Source organism: Bos taurus, chromosome X, assembly GCF_002263795.3.
Source record: "Bos taurus isolate L1 Dominette 01449 registration number 42190680 breed Hereford chromosome X, ARS-UCD2.0, whole genome shotgun sequence".
Classification (NCBI taxonomy): domain Eukaryota; kingdom Metazoa; phylum Chordata; class Mammalia; order Artiodactyla; family Bovidae; genus Bos; species Bos taurus.
The window spans coordinates 111,550,677-111,567,286 of NC_037357.1; the positions used below are offsets into that span (position 1 = coordinate 111,550,677).

Here is a 16,610-nt window from a genome sequence, read left to right on the forward strand (position 1 = left end):
TATAAAAATGTGAGGTCATTGGGGAGATAAAAGATTTACTCAAACCAATTCTCTGACCTGGATATCATCAGTTTGACACTCACAAACCCACAAAGAGACATTCTTGGAATTTTTTAAAGGCTATGTAAGAATTTATTTTTTGTGGGAAAAGATAGGATTTTCTCTCATTTACCCATTGGAATGATACTATAGAATGCACTGGAGATAAAGAGGAGAAAAAAAATAACATTATAGTAAGAAGCATGACTGCCTGTTTTAGCATATGCATGTGTGTTCACACATACACACACACAGAGACACACACACACATGCTCTACTCAACAAAGTAGGCTGAAGTGGAGGTTTAGTGACACACACTTTCTGGTAATATCATCTCTGCCATTTGCAAGCTATATGGCCTTGGAAAATTGACCTAATCTCTCTTGGTTTCATCATCTGCAAAATCAGATAATACCCTTTTTGTAGGAGTGTAAGTACGAGGACAGATGTACAAAAAATAAAGTGTTTGACACGTGGTAAAGTGAAAGTGTTAGTCGCTCAATTGTGTCCCACTCTTTGCAACCCTGTGAACTGTAGCCCGCCACACTCCTCAGTCCATGGAATTCTCCAGGCAAGAATACTGGAGTGGGTGGCCATTCCCTTTTCCAAGGGATCTTCTTGACACAGGAATCAAACCTGGGTCTCCTGCATTGCAGACATTCTTTGCTATCTGAGCAATCAGGAAGGCCCAGACACATGGTAATGTTTCAGAAACTCTGTTTTGTTAATATTATTATATCACTTGATGGGAATCACTTAATATCACTGTAGCAGTTTGTTGATATTTTCAGCACAGTTAATGATTTCAGCAGCTTTTTCTTATCTTTGCATAGTCATGTGATTTGGCTGGTATTTGTTTGTTTGCTTTAAAATTTTTCCATGTCAAATCTTAATTGCATGAAGGGATATCAATTTTTAAAAATTTTTTCACATATACTTCCATTTTTTTCAGCTTGATCATCAGCTTCTCATAGTGTATTATTTTGCATGAGCTTAAGAAAACTATACTAAGGGACATATGAAAGGAATTTAATCAGATTTACTACAGTTGATCCTTCAAGCAATAATATTTGACCCTCAATAATAAATTCACATTGCAAATAAATGTAGTAAGGTAAATTGTAGAAAGTTATCTTCAAAATGGCCTTTCTAAAGTGATTTATCAAAGGCATGTATAATCAGATACCTAGTTCTCAAAAAAAAAAAATCATAAAGGGGAAGTACTCACAAAGAATTAAGAGCTGAATATTATTTCTCTTACCCATTGCTCTGTTTCTGTTGGACCAAGTGTTAATCTCATCCAGGTACTTAAACTCTCCATTTTTTCATTAAAGGATGAAGAGATGGCAATAGTGTTGTTGGAAGGACATGGTACTAGGAAATATTTCTACAAATGGAAATGATGTGGACTTTCCTGGTGATCCAGTGGTTAAGGAGGGCTTCCCAGGTGGCTCAGTGGTAAAACATCTGCCTGCCAAGCAGGAGACAGAGGAGATGAGGGTTCAATCCCTGGGTCAGGAAGATCCCCTGGAGGAGGAAATGGCAACCCACTCCAGTATTCTTGCCTGGAGAATCCCATGGACAAAGGAGCCTCGTGGCCTACTGTCCATGGGGTTGAAAAGAGTTGGACATGACTTAGTGACTAAACCACCATTACCACCAGTAGTTAAGACTCTGTGCTTCCAGTACAAGGAACTGGAGTTCTAGCCCTGATCAGGGAAGATACTGCTTGCGTGTGGTGTGGCCAAAAATTAAAAAAAAAAAATTTAATGGAAATGATGTGACTTTGCAATGCTCATTCATCAGAGAACTAAATCTAGGGTGAATTCAGTGGCCTGTAGAGGGAATATTTTACTTTCTTTAAGTGTAAAACATAGACATTTCACATGGCATCCCGTAGCCCATCTAATAAGCACCTCCTTAGAACTTGGAGCTCTAAGTAATATCTGGACTGCCTTCATGTCAGCCTTGCTACTCTTTCTGTTCATTTGCCAGTGAAGATTTTATGAATTAAAATGTGTGTGTTTATTTCCTGAGGGAATTCCTTGTCATAGCAAATGCAGTCTTTTAGCCCTGCTTGTTTACCAGTGCCTCCTAAAGAGTGGCATCAATTATTTGTGATCTTTGGAATTATTTATTTTCAATTGAAGACTGAGTGCAGGGAGAGCTTTCCCTGTGGTCCAGTGGTTAAGACTCCAGGTTTCCACAGCAGAGGTCACCCGTTCAATGGTTCAATCCCTGGTTGGAAAAATCTGTGTGCCGCTCAGGGCAGCAGGGAGAGGAACCTGTTAGTACTAATCATTTGCTGCATCCATGAAACAGTAGTAAAATTGTTGACTATTTGTGCTCATTGTCTGAAGGTATATAATTTGGACTGGGTGCCCTTGTAAATCATTCCAAGGGAAGAAGGAAAGATCCAACCCTCACCAAGTACACTCTGATTTTAAACTTGTTACAATTTTGCTGTTTAAAAAAAAAATCACATTTAGAACTTTTTATCATAGAGAATGAGTTAATACTTAAAATTTTAGGTTTGTTTCTTCCATAATTATTGTCCCTAAAGGACGTGTGGGTGTGTGTCTGTGTGTTGCACGCATACCCATGTAACACATAGAGTTAATGTTGTGGACTCTTTTAACCAAGTGGCTACCTCCCACTGCTATTTATTATAAGAACTGAAGAAATAATCCTTCTCAGGAGCATGTGATGAGCACCCACAAGTTATAAGAAACCCTACTGTGCCATATAAGATTGTAGTAATTTTGGTTCAGAGGACACCCTGCTTGGATGAGCTGAGAGAGAGCAGGGACAAACGCAGTGGAGAAAGGAAACAGTGGCATGAAGACACGTACACACCGCAGTGGGGGGAGGCTTCAGGGTAGGAGAGGGAGGAAGAGGATGCAGGTTAATCAGGAATTGCTATCTGGGGAAGATTGCCCAGGCCCTGACTGACGCCTGACATTGATTAATCGATACTCCATCCTACTGTTTAACAAGTGCTCCATCCAAAAAGTCTTCTGTAATATTTAACTTCACTTCCTTCAGCTTCAATTTATGCACATTTCTTTGGTCCTCTCTTCAGGAGAGCTAGAGAGCAGCCAGTGGCAAAGAGTTTTATATTCATGTATCTAAAGAGGGTGTTTTGGTTTTTTTTTTTTTTCCTTTTGTTATGTAATGTTTTGTTTGGTCCTGTTTTTTGGTCATATGATCAGGCTGCAGTCCTCTCCAGACTAAGGAAAGCAGATTTTTAAGGATAACTGAATCATTCCTCAAAAGGTCTATTTAATTTGACTGCTTAATAATTAATCAGTCTTGATCCTGTGCTTTAAGTGTTAACTCTTTGGAAAGAAAGTTAGTCATTTTGACAGTGATGTGGAAAGATTTGTTTGGTTTCTAAATATCTCGAAACAAAATTTGGGATTCAGAGCCAAAATAAGAAGTGTGTGTAGTAAAATGGACATTATGGTTACTGAGATTATTGGAGTTAACTATCATATTTATCCATATTGACCACATGCATAGATCATACTTCTTATAACTGCATTTTACCTTTTCTGAAAAATAGCAAATATCTTCTCTGTTTCTACGTAATAGTATTATGATAATTCAAGTAAATTGGAGGTAATTTTTTTAAACTTTCGTATGTGATGCAAAGACCTCTATTTCTTTTCTCTGCACTGAAAACTACTTTGTGCCCCTCTGTACTGCACAGAAATTGATCTGCAATACATGTGGAGTCTCCAAGGATATATTTAAATTTAGTAATTTTATTGCTAACTGTGAAGTTAATCTGCACTGTATGTGCTCTTTTTCCCCAGGAAACTGAAGTAGCAGTTCAAGCTAAACAGCCGGATGTGGAAGGGATTTTGTCTAAAGGGCAGAATTTGTACAAGGAAAAACCAGCCACTGAGCCAGTGAAGGTAATGAAGCAACCTATAGCAACATCCATTACCTCATAATGGGTTATGCTTCCCCTATTTATAATCGATGAAATAACTTGTAAAGAAATATTGGCCATCCTGCAATAGCAGAGGCAGAGCTGTCTTTTTGATCAACATATCCTATTTATATATTGTGATCTTAAGGCTATTAATGAGTTATTGCATTAAAGGACTTATTTCTGTCCTGGTGCGCTGCCATCAATACAAAAAGTAGTCCCACCTTCAAGGTAGATTAAATTCTTTGAGGCTTTATTGCGTTGCTTGCCAGGCTTGATGCTTTTCATAGTGTTTGGCTTCATTCAGATCAAGCTACTGCATCATACTGTCTGTCTCCAGCCGCTGTAAAGAATCACAATATGGTCCATGACCTTTCTTTTCTCTATTGCTCTTTCTTATGAAAGAGGAAAATCAGCATTTGGGCATCAATACTTTATTGGGTCAAGAATTTTTAGTGAAATGTCATGTAATTGCTTCTCTCTTTGATTAAAAAAAAAAAAAGCTGGCCTGAGAGAAAGGTTTCTACTTCTTTCCTTTCCTCATGTGCATTTTGAAGTCTGGGACACATTTATTCACAGGCTATTACATGAGGAGAGAAATGGAAAACCAGTTCCGTTCTCAAAAAATAGATAATCAATGGTTTTCATTTGCAAATGAGAGTCCAAGTGATAAATAGAAGTTAGATATAGGTTACCTTATTTTTTGTACCTGACCAAAATTATAATGGCCCCCATTATGATGAAGGTTCCCGAGAGCCTGTAATGGTGGCTGTTTATTGATCAGTCCTGGCTTCTCTAGCTAATGTTGCAGGCTGAGATTTAGTGAGCCTCACCCTCATGTTTAAAACTGCTCTAAAACAGTGCAGGTCAATAACCTCATTATACAGAACTAGTGTGTCCTTGCAAATAACATTACCATGACTTACACTCTGTCTCCAAGGTCACTGCTTATGCTTGGCCCAAGCTTCATTTCTAGAAAATTGTTGGTTTTCCTTACAGTTTACAAGAGGGTTTTTCTTAGGTAAATTTAAAGGTTTGGGCTAAATGTAATATCCAAACAGCAGGTGCTGAAAGGCCCAGATTTTGCAGTAGATATCCATAGACATTTATACAGGAATATATTGTCCCCACTCCTAACATCCTCCCAAAGTAATTTGCATCCAGTCCAGGCCTGGAATGATCATTTTCATAAAGTAACAACATGTATAGTTTTTAGATTGGAGAGATAGAAAAGGTCCTGAAAGTAGCAAGTTTCAGGGTTTCTTTTGGTGCACTAGAGAAAGCCAGTCCCAAGCAGCTACCTTTCTTGATTAACAGAGTGACTTTCATAGCAAGCAATGAGATGGACAAATGGACCATTTTGTAGATCTGTTCTACATACTCAAAGAGTTTATGCAGGGTTTGGCATAATTGCTACAGATCACAAATATGCCTTACAGTTGGCTTTTGCTTTTGAGCCTATGCAAAAAAAGAGGCAGAGCCTTCATTGAAAGTCAATGAGAAAATGTGTATTCATTGTACGTACACCATCCAAACCTTGAGGCTAATCGGTCATATCCTCAAAATCTGGGCCACTATGAGTTCAGAACTGGGATCTGCCACCTCTTGGGGTCTCTAATTTCTACTGCAGCATTAGTGACAGAAGAGGGGGATTACCTTCCTGAAATAAGAGAGCAGGCAGGGTGGTAACTTCCTTGTCTTTCACATCCCTGGAAACCATTGTGTAGAGTCAGCCCTTGTCTTTCTTTTCTTTTCCCTTCCTTCACCATGTCCTTTCAAATCAGTTCATGGCAGAGAAGCACAGCTTAAATGAAAACTCATCCCCGCTCTGCCATTTACCCCTCAAGTTGGGAGAGGAATCACCATATCAGGTTCCTAGTGGCCAAAGGGCAAAATTGATTCAGGAGATCAGGAGTGAGGAGAAATGGAATATTCATGTGCAGCTTTTGATAAGGACCATGCATGACCTTGGAAATTCTTGAAGATTAGCTGGGGCATCTGGTAGCCTGAAACACTAGAGGCTCAGGAACTACCTCGTCATTAAGGAAAAAAGCACTCTGAAAGCTGACAAATGTTGGAAGAGGAAAAGGGAAAGAAGCTAGGATATAGAGCGGTTTCCTCCTGTGTAATAACAAAATATTAAAGGATGCTATCTAAAGCTGACAAAAAAGAAAAATGAAGACAAAAAATCACAAACAAACAAACAAAAAAACTACCTCATCCTTCAAAACCTGGAACCTAGCAATACAAGGTACCAAGCGAGGGGAACTGTTTAAATCTCTGCATGGATCAAAAACTTATTTTTAAAGATTAGGAATGATTTTTCTAAAGGGTAAGCCACTGCTCTGATAGTACATAAATCAACCGTGCATTTAACTTTGACTTCATACATCAAAATTTTTAAATTTTACTATTCCTGATGCCTTTCCTCCTTAACTTTCAGGTTTCTCACCCTTTAATAGAAGGAGAAAGGGTACAAGTAGCCTGCAATACATTTTCATGACAAAAGTTTGGTTTTTGTTTTGGGGAGGAGGTACATTTGGAAAATATAACAATTCTTTGGAAAATATAACAATTCTAAAGAAGATGGTGATAGTCTTTCAAAGGAAAATGAAAATCCCTCATGGTGTGTATATAAGATCCAGTATTTAAATGGATAATTAGTATGTCCACCACTTTCAGACATTCTAATTAAGGACACAGCAGAGAATGGTTCTGTTTCTTAGAAAATTGGCTGTCTATTGGCACCTCCACATTCCACATCAGACAAGCTGTCTGCTTACCTCCTACGCTAACCTCCCAAGCTGAGTCCTCTTAAAGAGCTTGGCTCATCCCTGTTCAGTTTTGGGGGTTTTTTTTTTTACCCTTCATTTCATCAACTTCTCTAGGGTTTCCTTAATTTTCAAAGATGGTAAAATTTTAGTTTATTTTTCTGTCATCCATAACTGATCAATTTCTTATTTTCTTTGAGAACTTCCTCTTAAAGATCAAACATACATTAGGAGACAGTTCTACTAATGACATAAATGTAGCACTAGATCTGTGATGCAAATTTACTGGGAAAATCTTAAGATAATTGAAGAAGTAAGCATCTTTGTTTTGCTTTCTATCTCTTCTGTCTCTCTCTCCCCTACACACACACACACACACACACACTTTTATTTCATTTGATTTGTACCTTGTTCCTTTCTCTTAACTTCAGAAGCTGTTGAAGATTGCTTGGATAAGTTCAGTAAATTGTTGAATACTGTGCTTAAGCTATACTTTTGGTAATAATACTTTATGGTAATGCTGTTGGGGGAATCATTTTAATACGTTCCATTTTCAGAGAGTAATGAGCAGGTTCCTCAGTAGCCCCGAATTTAGCAGTTAAAAAGCAACAAAGACAACTGCCCTCAGTAGCAACAATATTTACTACAAAAAAGAAAAGCCATTTGTTATTTGACTTAAAAATTGTTTAGTTCTTTAGAACTTAAGCATTTGGATGGCATTCTCTTATATTTTCACTTTCTTTAACTTTAATTTTGGAACGCCACTCTTCCTGTTAAAATTTTTTAAATGTGTGTATATATTTTGAAATACTTATATCACCTTCCATTATTAGAACCGAGAACATTAATGAAATTTAAAATGTCTTAGTTACTTGGTGAAGTGATAAGATCACACCAGCTGGTTTGCTTTGCTAACTTTTTAAATTATCCAGAAAAATCTTAACATGAATCTAATAATATGTTGTATTACCGCTTTTGAATTTTTTTTTTTAATGTTAAGAGAAAAAATGAGGTGTTAGGAACTTTCTATATTTGGCCAAAGGGTTCCACCCCAACCTTTAACACAAAAATAATTGCTATAAACAAATGGTCAAGAGGGCAATTACCATCTTCCAGGCATCATTTCCTCCGATATAAGCTGCAGAATGACAGCATCATTAGTCATTTTCAATTATAGTCAGTCACAACCAGGGATGTTTCATTTTCCCAGCTGTTTTGTTGTTAATTAACTAGATTAAGCTGTTTTTTTCCCCCTCCTGAGTTTGTTCTACTGCCAACATCAACATTTGAAATTTTGAAAAACTCTTTGGGTTTATTTATTTATTTTTTTTTTTGCCTGATAATTCAAAATATATCACTCACAACAGATGTGCATCCAAAAATTTATATACAATATAGAATGTCAAGTGGTGTCTTGTTGGTGAAAATGTTTCCCAATTACACATTACATTATAACAGTAATTGGATCTTTATAAATCATCTATCAGGCTATCTCATTTACATGGTGTAACTTTTTTTTTTTTTTGGTAACATCAGAATCAATAGCAAGATAACAGATATGAGTCTATCCCCCAGATAAACAGATCCATTTTGATTGACTCATTTGATAAACACAATTTCCATGTCAATGGTAATAGAAACAGTTCAGGGAAGAATTATAGGGAGTAACAGTATTAGAGAGATTTTATAATTTATTAATAGATGGGTATCAGAATTTCATTTTTTAATGCAAATAAGTTTTACAACTGAGTAAAAAGTCTTGACCATGAGAGATTGAATCAGTGCTAATCACTCTTTGGAAGGAATGATGCTAAAGCTGAAACTCCAGTACTTTGGCCACCTCATGCGAAGAGCTGACTCATTGGAAAAGACTCTGATGCTGGGAGGGATTGGGGTCAGGAGGAGAAGGGGACGACGGAGGATGAGATGGCTGGATGGCATCACTGACTCGATGGACATGAGTCTGAGTGAACTCCGGGAGTTGGTGATGGACAGGGAGGCCTGGCGTGCTGCGATTATTGGGGTCACAAAGAGTCAGACATGACTGAGCGACTGATCTGATCTGATCTGAATATAAGGAGAACCCCGCTTTCCCAATGAGAAGATAAAATTTATAATAAATTTTTGAGCAATTGATAGAATCATTTAGGAATGTGGATGAGATTGTCAAATGCCTAGTTATGTTTAATTTCTTAATTGATTAGCACTTCCAATATTTGAAATCTCACATTTTATAAAATAGCACACTAAGAATATTGCTTTTGCCACATTTGTATTTTATGAAAAGAGTTCATTCACACATGCACACACATACACTCACACACATATATTCCAGAATTCTAGAGCTTACTGTCTTCCTTCTAAGTTATTTGCAATATGGCAGTGTTTTAATTAAATGGTGCAGTCAAAGCTTTCTCTCCAGAGACAATTAAGAATATACCTACCAGTTTTTATCTGGAAGGTGAAAGGATTAAAGCAGGGCAGAGTTAAGAAGTAGTAACAGTGCCTCCTATTTGTCATTTTTGTGGTGGCATAATGGCCTTGGCTCTGTCTTACCCCAAACATGGCCCTTGGATGTCCATATCTCTGTATAGTTTATTTTCTGTGGCTGTTGATGTTTACTTGAGACCATCATACCTAGCTAACTGCCATTTACCAGAAGGCCTGGTTTTCACTTCCTCAATGTTATCGTTGGAATATTTATCCCTAACTTCAGTGCCCACTCCCAAAATATTAGGAGAGATAATCTTTTCATTATTCTTAGATGTGAATTATATATCACCCCATCAGAATAACTTATTGTTTAGCTTTTTAAAACTATCTTTAAAACATTTGTTTACAATGACTTTTACCACTGGTAAATGTGAAGGTATACCCTAGGAATAATTGTTAATAGTTTATCAATTTTCTTTACTTCCTTTTTGTTTTATTAACCAATTCTGGCAGATAACTTCTCTATGCATCCCAAATTCATATCTCTTGAGAGTATTTCAGGGTACTGTTGAACTTTGTTGTTCAAAATAAAACAATTGAAACACAAAAGACATTATAAGCTAATATGAACTGACTCTTTTGTGAGAAAATATTTTGGGAAAGAGTCTCAATTTAGTCTTACTCAGTAGCTCATGCTGAAACTGGACAAGCATTTTAGAGATCTGAATTTCACCTCTCGTCCTCAGTTGTATTAATTGCATTTATAGACACAGACATGGAGACATAGATGTTTCAGTTACAATAATCATATGTATGTCTATGTATATAAAGTCATAGGATGATTTATTTATTTATATAACAGACATTAATATCATGCCAAACATTAACACAAGAGAAAAATACAAGATTTAAAAATTTTGAATATCCCAAACATAAGTAGTTCAGAGTTAAATTCCATTTTACATTTAAAAAGGAACCTATATTCAGAAATAATTTTTTTGTAATTAATTTTCACTCTTCATAAAGAAGAAATTTCACAGTTTGATATAATTGTCTTAACATTTAATGACTAACTCCAGGGAAATTATAAACACACACACACACACACACACACACACACACACACAATAGAGAATAATGCTCAGGTACAAATGCCCCCTAGAATGAATTTCATTTTTCCCTTTTAAAAAAAATGATCTCAGAGTTTCACCTTTTTGGTAAAACATGAATCTACTATGACTGTTGAGTTTTGAGCTCTTGTGAGGAAATCCTGGGATCTGCAGTTTTGCTTAGCATATTCAAAGTCTGAAAACTCTGGACACCTAATCAAGAGTAGGACTTCATAACTAGTATCCCACTGATTTTATATTTAAAGATGTTGGAATTTAGACATGCATTTGATTCCTTTAAATGTGGTTAAAGATTAACATCATTAGCAAATCATTACCTTTTACATTTTTTTATGGGTGCGGCTTAAAGTCTATTATGTGAAGAATGCTGCATTAGTTGCTGCAGCCAAACATTTTTGCTATCTGAAGGAACTTTACAGCCGAATAGAAAAGATGAGAGAATAAAAAATAAGGGCACAGGCCAGGGAACAAAAAAGGAAAGCAAAACCAAATGAAATAGAATATATATATGTTATAATATATATTATTTATTATATATAAACATGTAAATTTATATATAATATACTATTTATTATATTTATAATAATAAATGTAATAATTAATTAATTTAATAATAATACCAATAGTATAAATATAATAAATAATATACATTTATATATACATAATATATATTTATCCATAATATATAAATAGCCAATTTCAACTCTAAGTGCAGCAGGTACTTGAAAAGTTGCAAGAGTGTTTTTGTGACCAGCTGAATCAAAATCTACAGCCATTTTATGTGATATCATTTGCTAATATTTATGAAAGATTGGTTAACATACACTTCTGAGCTTCTTTGTGGTATCAGATGTTTGTGGTACACTGGGGGCTACTACTTAATTTTTTAAATTTCTACATCTGAAATCATATAAACCTTATTTACCCATATGGAAAAAACAATGGGCAAAATAACATTCTAATAAATGAATAGACCATTCAGAGTTTTATGTATTAATAAAAGAGAATTGAATATATAAACATGTTATTTTCAGGATAACCTAAACCAAATCTTTTAAGCACTGAAATATTTTAATTTTAACTATCTTAATGAAAACTTTTATTGACTATCTTCTGTTTTGCTTCATTAAGCAGTGCATAATAACTAACGAACAATTTTATAGTACTTTACAGTTCACAGAGTTCTTTTCATATAAAAGATCTCATTTAGTTAATCCAACAAAGCTATGAGTTAGGTAGTAATATTATATACATGTTTCAAGGATGATGAATTTGACTGACCTACCTGATTTTGCTACTGCTGCTGCTAAGTCGCTTCAGTCGTGTCCGACTCTGTGGGACCCCGTAGACGGCCGCCCACCAGGCTCCCCCGTCCCTGGGATTCTCCAGGCAAGAACACTGCAGTGGGTTGCCATTTCCTTCTCAAATGCATGAAAGTGAAAAGTGAAAGTGAAGTCGCTCAGTCGTGTCTGACTCTTCGCGACCCCGTGGACTGCAGCCTACCAGGCTCCTCCGTCCATGGGATTTTCCAGGCAAGAGTACTGATTTTGCTAGTAATCACAAAACCAGTGTAATGAGTTAGGGCTGAAATCCAGGATTTCAGATACTAAAACGTAGTGTAATTTAAAACTTTCTTAATTTTCAGGGTCATCATTATAAGCATCAATTATTGTTCTGTTTCATTGTACAGTTACTGATGCTGAAAAAGCTTCTCAGCATGGGTGCCAAACTGAATCTCAGAGACAGAGTTTTGGGTGAAGTAAAAGAGATTAGCTTTATCGCTTTGCCAGGCAAAACTGTGTGTCCCTATGTGGGGGAATTGGGTGAGGAGTTTTATGGAAATGGTTCAAGGGCTGAGTTGCTGATAAGGATAAGGGTGTGTGCAAGGCCTGCATTTCTTTAATCTGGCCTCAGGGGTCTCCTGATGAGCTTCTGTGGATCTTGAGGTTATCAAACCTTGTCTCTGGAATGAAGAATGCTTCATCAAGTAGTTAACATCTTCCATTTGTTGGAGGTTTTAGTTCCGCAGAAGAGCTCAAATATATTGTCTGTGTATCCCTTGAGGTGGAACCAAGAACCTGCATCAAGGCTGCTCTGCTGTTTCTTGCCTGTTTCTCCCTTGTCTTTGCATCCCGTCCCTTTCCTGATTAGCAACTATTTGAACCTGAGCTTTGGAACACAGGGAAAGTCATGGAGGCTGAATGAAGCGTATTTCCTACCAACAAGAAATAAGGGACAGAGAAAGGTTTTTGTGCCCAGGATCCCCACAGGGTCCTGCTCAATTTCATTGTGCACATGGAGTACGAAGTTCAGTACTGATCACTGCATCTTCAGTTGAGACCCAGATGAAATAGTTAATTTTATTTCAGAGGCAGGCTGTTAGATAAATACTTTAAATATTTAAAATCTAACTCAGTGCAGTGAGATGCTTACACCATGAGAAGAAAGTGAAACCAAAGCCAACTGTAGAAACAGCAAATTCCCATCTCTCCTCGCCTACTCACTATGGGGCCATATGCTTGCTGAGTGTAAGAGTGGGCAGATCTCAGCAGTATGTAAGTCAATCTCTAATCTCTCTCTCTTCCTCTCACCCTCTTTGTCTCTCAGCATATACAGGTGACTTCCTATAGGTTATATAACGTATAAGACCATTTGCCGCACCCTTATCCCTTCAATAAGTGACCTAAGATCATGATGTTTTCAGATAGCTACTTTTACATTTATTGTCTCTTCCCTAATATCTATTGCTATTTGTTGTTGCTGTTGTTATCAACAACTTCTAGTTCCTCTTATTATTCTTTCCCTGGAAACTCACTGTAATTTAGCAGGGGAATCAAAAGACCAAATACATACATATATATATATATATATATATATATATATATATATATATATATAAATTCACCAGCCTTGGATGATATTTAATTCTCAATGTTTAGCTCTGATGTCAGAACAGAAAAATATCTTCCACGTGTCATGACTTTCTATGGTAGTTTTTCCTCACTGATCAGAGGCATTTTGTTGTTGTTGTTCACTTTTAGATTCAAGGCTTATGTTTTAATAAATAAAAAGAAATAATATTCATTGATGTGATAGTAAATGTTTGACAGCATGTACTCTGGGAGAAGAAATTAAAAGCCCTGACTTGACATGAGGTCAGACAGAATAAATTACCTTAAGAGCACAGATGATAGTTAAAATAGGAAGTGATAACTTTTTACTATTTATTTTAGTATTTATTCCCTTTGCAGCTTTGCTTAAGTGGGGTTTTTCAAGAAAATTAAGTCCTATAGAAAATAATTTAAGACCTATTTTCTTATTTTTATCAAGGATGATACATATCTATTCCATTGAGGATGGCTAGGTAATTCATTGCTTATAATGGATGCCTTAGGCTCTGGTCCTTGACCATCAACATCAGCATCAACTGGAAAATTGTTAGAAGTGTCAATTCTTGGGCCCTACCCAAGATCTGTTGAATCTATAACTCTAAGGTTGAAAGCCAGCTGCTGCTGCTGCTGCTAAGTCGCTTCAGTCATGTCCGACTCTGTGTGACCCCATAGATGGCAGCCTACCAGGCTCCCCCGTCCCTGGGATTGTCCAGGCAAGAACACTGGAGTGGGTTGCCATTTCCTTCTCCAATGCATGAAAGGAAAAGTGAAAGTGAAGTTGCTCAGTCATGTCTGACTCTTAGCGACCCCATGGCCTGCAGCCTACCAGGCTCCTCCGTCCATGGGATTCTCCAGGCAAGAGTACTGGAGTGGGGTGCCATTGCCTTCTCCATGAAAGCCAGCAGTCAGTGGTTTACCAAGTCTTCCAGGTGATTCTGATGGCCCCAACATATGAGAACCACTGCTCCAAAGTATTATGATAAATTATCCCCCCAATCCACTGAGAAAGTTTGACCTAGGACCTTTGAGTTCTCTGCTTCCAGCTAGTGGAAAGGGAAAGAATGGATGGAGAAACCTCACTCAATTTTTATAAGGATCAGCCCAGAACTGACAGATATTACCTCTCCTCACATTCTATTGACAGTAAGTTATCTTACGATTATCCAGCGTTACACTGGAAGTGGCTTGGATCTGTTCCTGAGGACCTATTAGCAAATTTCCAGACACTTTGTGAGCTACTTGATGTTCTTTTGGTAACTAAAATTGGCTATAGTTGGACAATCTACACCACAGAAATTAGCAAACACTAAAATCAATTTGTTTCTTTGTTTTCCCCAGAGAGCCACTTGTTAACATATACACGTCACTGACCATATACAGGCTTGGCTGACCCTACTGCAGCTAAAATGACCCTCAAAATGGTCCTGCTTTGAACCAAATTGGCTGAGCCTTTATACTCTCACCTTGATCAGTCTTTGAATAAGGGCCACCCTGGGAAGGGCAAGTCCTTAGGCAAGGTAGATCACCATAGCAGAGACAGTCCCAGAAGGAACTGACACCTGACACCTGAAGGATGTCTACTGACATGTTCTTCACCATTTGGGACAAGAGTACTTCCTTGAAGTGGACTCAGAGGCTTATCCCCATGTGTACCTCAGCCCCTCCTTCCAAGTGTTGCTAATAGGATTGATCTGGAGTGAGCCAGGGCAGTAAGATAATTTTAACATCCTCTGGAAAATTCTGGTATGCAGCCACACTAGATACTATTTAAAACAGTCAAGCCAATTGCTGAGATGACATTTTTTGTTTATTTGTTTTGCTTTCAATAATGTTTGCACTCTATGTTTGTCCTTTCAATGAAATTGTGCCTGGAGCAAGAGCCTGTATGCAGCAAACAATCAATAAAAATTTGTAGTGAGGTTGGTTGAAGTATTTAATTGAAATACCTTTGAAAGGAATTCCACCCAGAAAAGTTAATTTAGAAGTAAAATATGATAGAAATACAATAATGTATTCACAAAATAAATTAATAACTCGGTGAATTAAGTTACTGCAAGATGTTAATCGAATAAATAACATGCATGCTTTTCTATTAAAGAGGAAGTTAGAAGATCTGAGCTCGGAGTGGAAGGCGGTAACCCACTTACTTCAAGAGCTGAGGGCAAAGTGGCCTGGCCCAGTCCCTGGACTGACAGCAACTGGAGCACGTAAGTCTGCTGGATCGCATCCTCTGTGGCTTTGGACATTTGCTCGAAAGCACAACAGTGAGATGCTCCCTGGGTTAAAGGGAAAATGAGTTGCAATGCTGAAAATAGGAATAAACTTGGGTTATTTACAATGCAAAATGTCTTAGAGCTTAGGTTCCTTGGAAAGAGATTGATTGAGCATATGGAGTCACCAAAGTATATAGGGGTGTGCTCTCCAGAAATGTACCTACAGTGAAGAAAGACCCATAGCAGAGATAGCAGAAGGGGCTGAGGGGCTGCAGGGTGATTTGACTGCAAGAGAGGCCTCAGCCCACTCCACAGGAGCCTTAGGGCTGAGTAGGTTGTCCAGAGCCCTCCTGAATGGCAAGAATAGAGCTTGGCCTTTGTATTCCTGAACCAGCCAGCCTTTGCCCAGGGGCTGCCCACTGGAAGGAAAAAGGAAATCTTAGAAGAGTCTTCTGGGCCAAAGGCAATTCTCAGTAAGGAATACTATCAGTGCTTCTAGTCGGACTGATGGGTGTGTTGTTCCTGAAGAGGGAATCAGGGTAGAGCCTCCAAGACTAAATATGTAAGGACCCCATCTCCTATATCCTTTAGATAATCTTATTCAAATATGCCCACACAGGGACTTCCCTGGCAGTCCAGTGGTTAAGACCCTGTGCTTCCACTGCAGAGGGCACAGGTTCAATCCCTGGTCAGGGAACTAAGATCCTGCAAGCCATGCAGTGTTACCAAAAATATAAAAATTCCCCAAACCACAGAAATACACACAGTCCCCCTAGCACTTCCCTCTGTTCCATCTGAAGACAGTCTTAAGAGCTCTTCCATTTTTAGTTCAAGAAAAAGGAAAATGGACCATGACTACCACAAGTAGACTTGGGGGAGAAATGTTTTTTCATTTAGCTGTAGTTTTAACTTTTGTTTTTACTGCATATTTTCAGTCTATTCTTTTTCACTTTCTATTCATTTCTTAGTAGAAGGTATGCATAAAATCTCATGGCAATATTAAGGCTGGCTTTGAGTCCCATGGGCAAGGAGCCAAAAAATTTTTCTGCTATACCAATTCTATAATTAGATAGAACTAAAAAACATCTCTTTTTTTCTGTTCTTGTTTTTTGCTTCTTTTTTTTCCCTTTTCTACTTTTCAAAGATCAGATATTTGCAGTATTTAACTATGGTTCTTCAGGTAAAGTTGATTTTTA

The 16,610-nt window shown here is 37.4% G+C and overlaps 1 protein-coding gene across 10 annotated transcripts in view; it reads left to right on the forward strand.

Moving 5' to 3' along the window:
* Nucleotides 1-16,610, forward strand: part of DMD (dystrophin) — a 2,236,915-nt gene that overhangs the window by 1,482,830 nt on the left and 737,475 nt on the right. For all 10 annotated transcript variants that reach the window (XM_024988361.2, XM_024988358.2, XM_024988360.2 and 7 more), the window contains 2 exons: nucleotides 3,858-3,959; nucleotides 15,300-15,408. In XM_024988361.2, coding sequence (XP_024844129.1) covers nucleotides 3,858-3,959; nucleotides 15,300-15,408 — 211 coding nt within the window. The remainder of the gene's footprint in view (nucleotides 1-3,857; nucleotides 3,960-15,299; nucleotides 15,409-16,610) is intronic.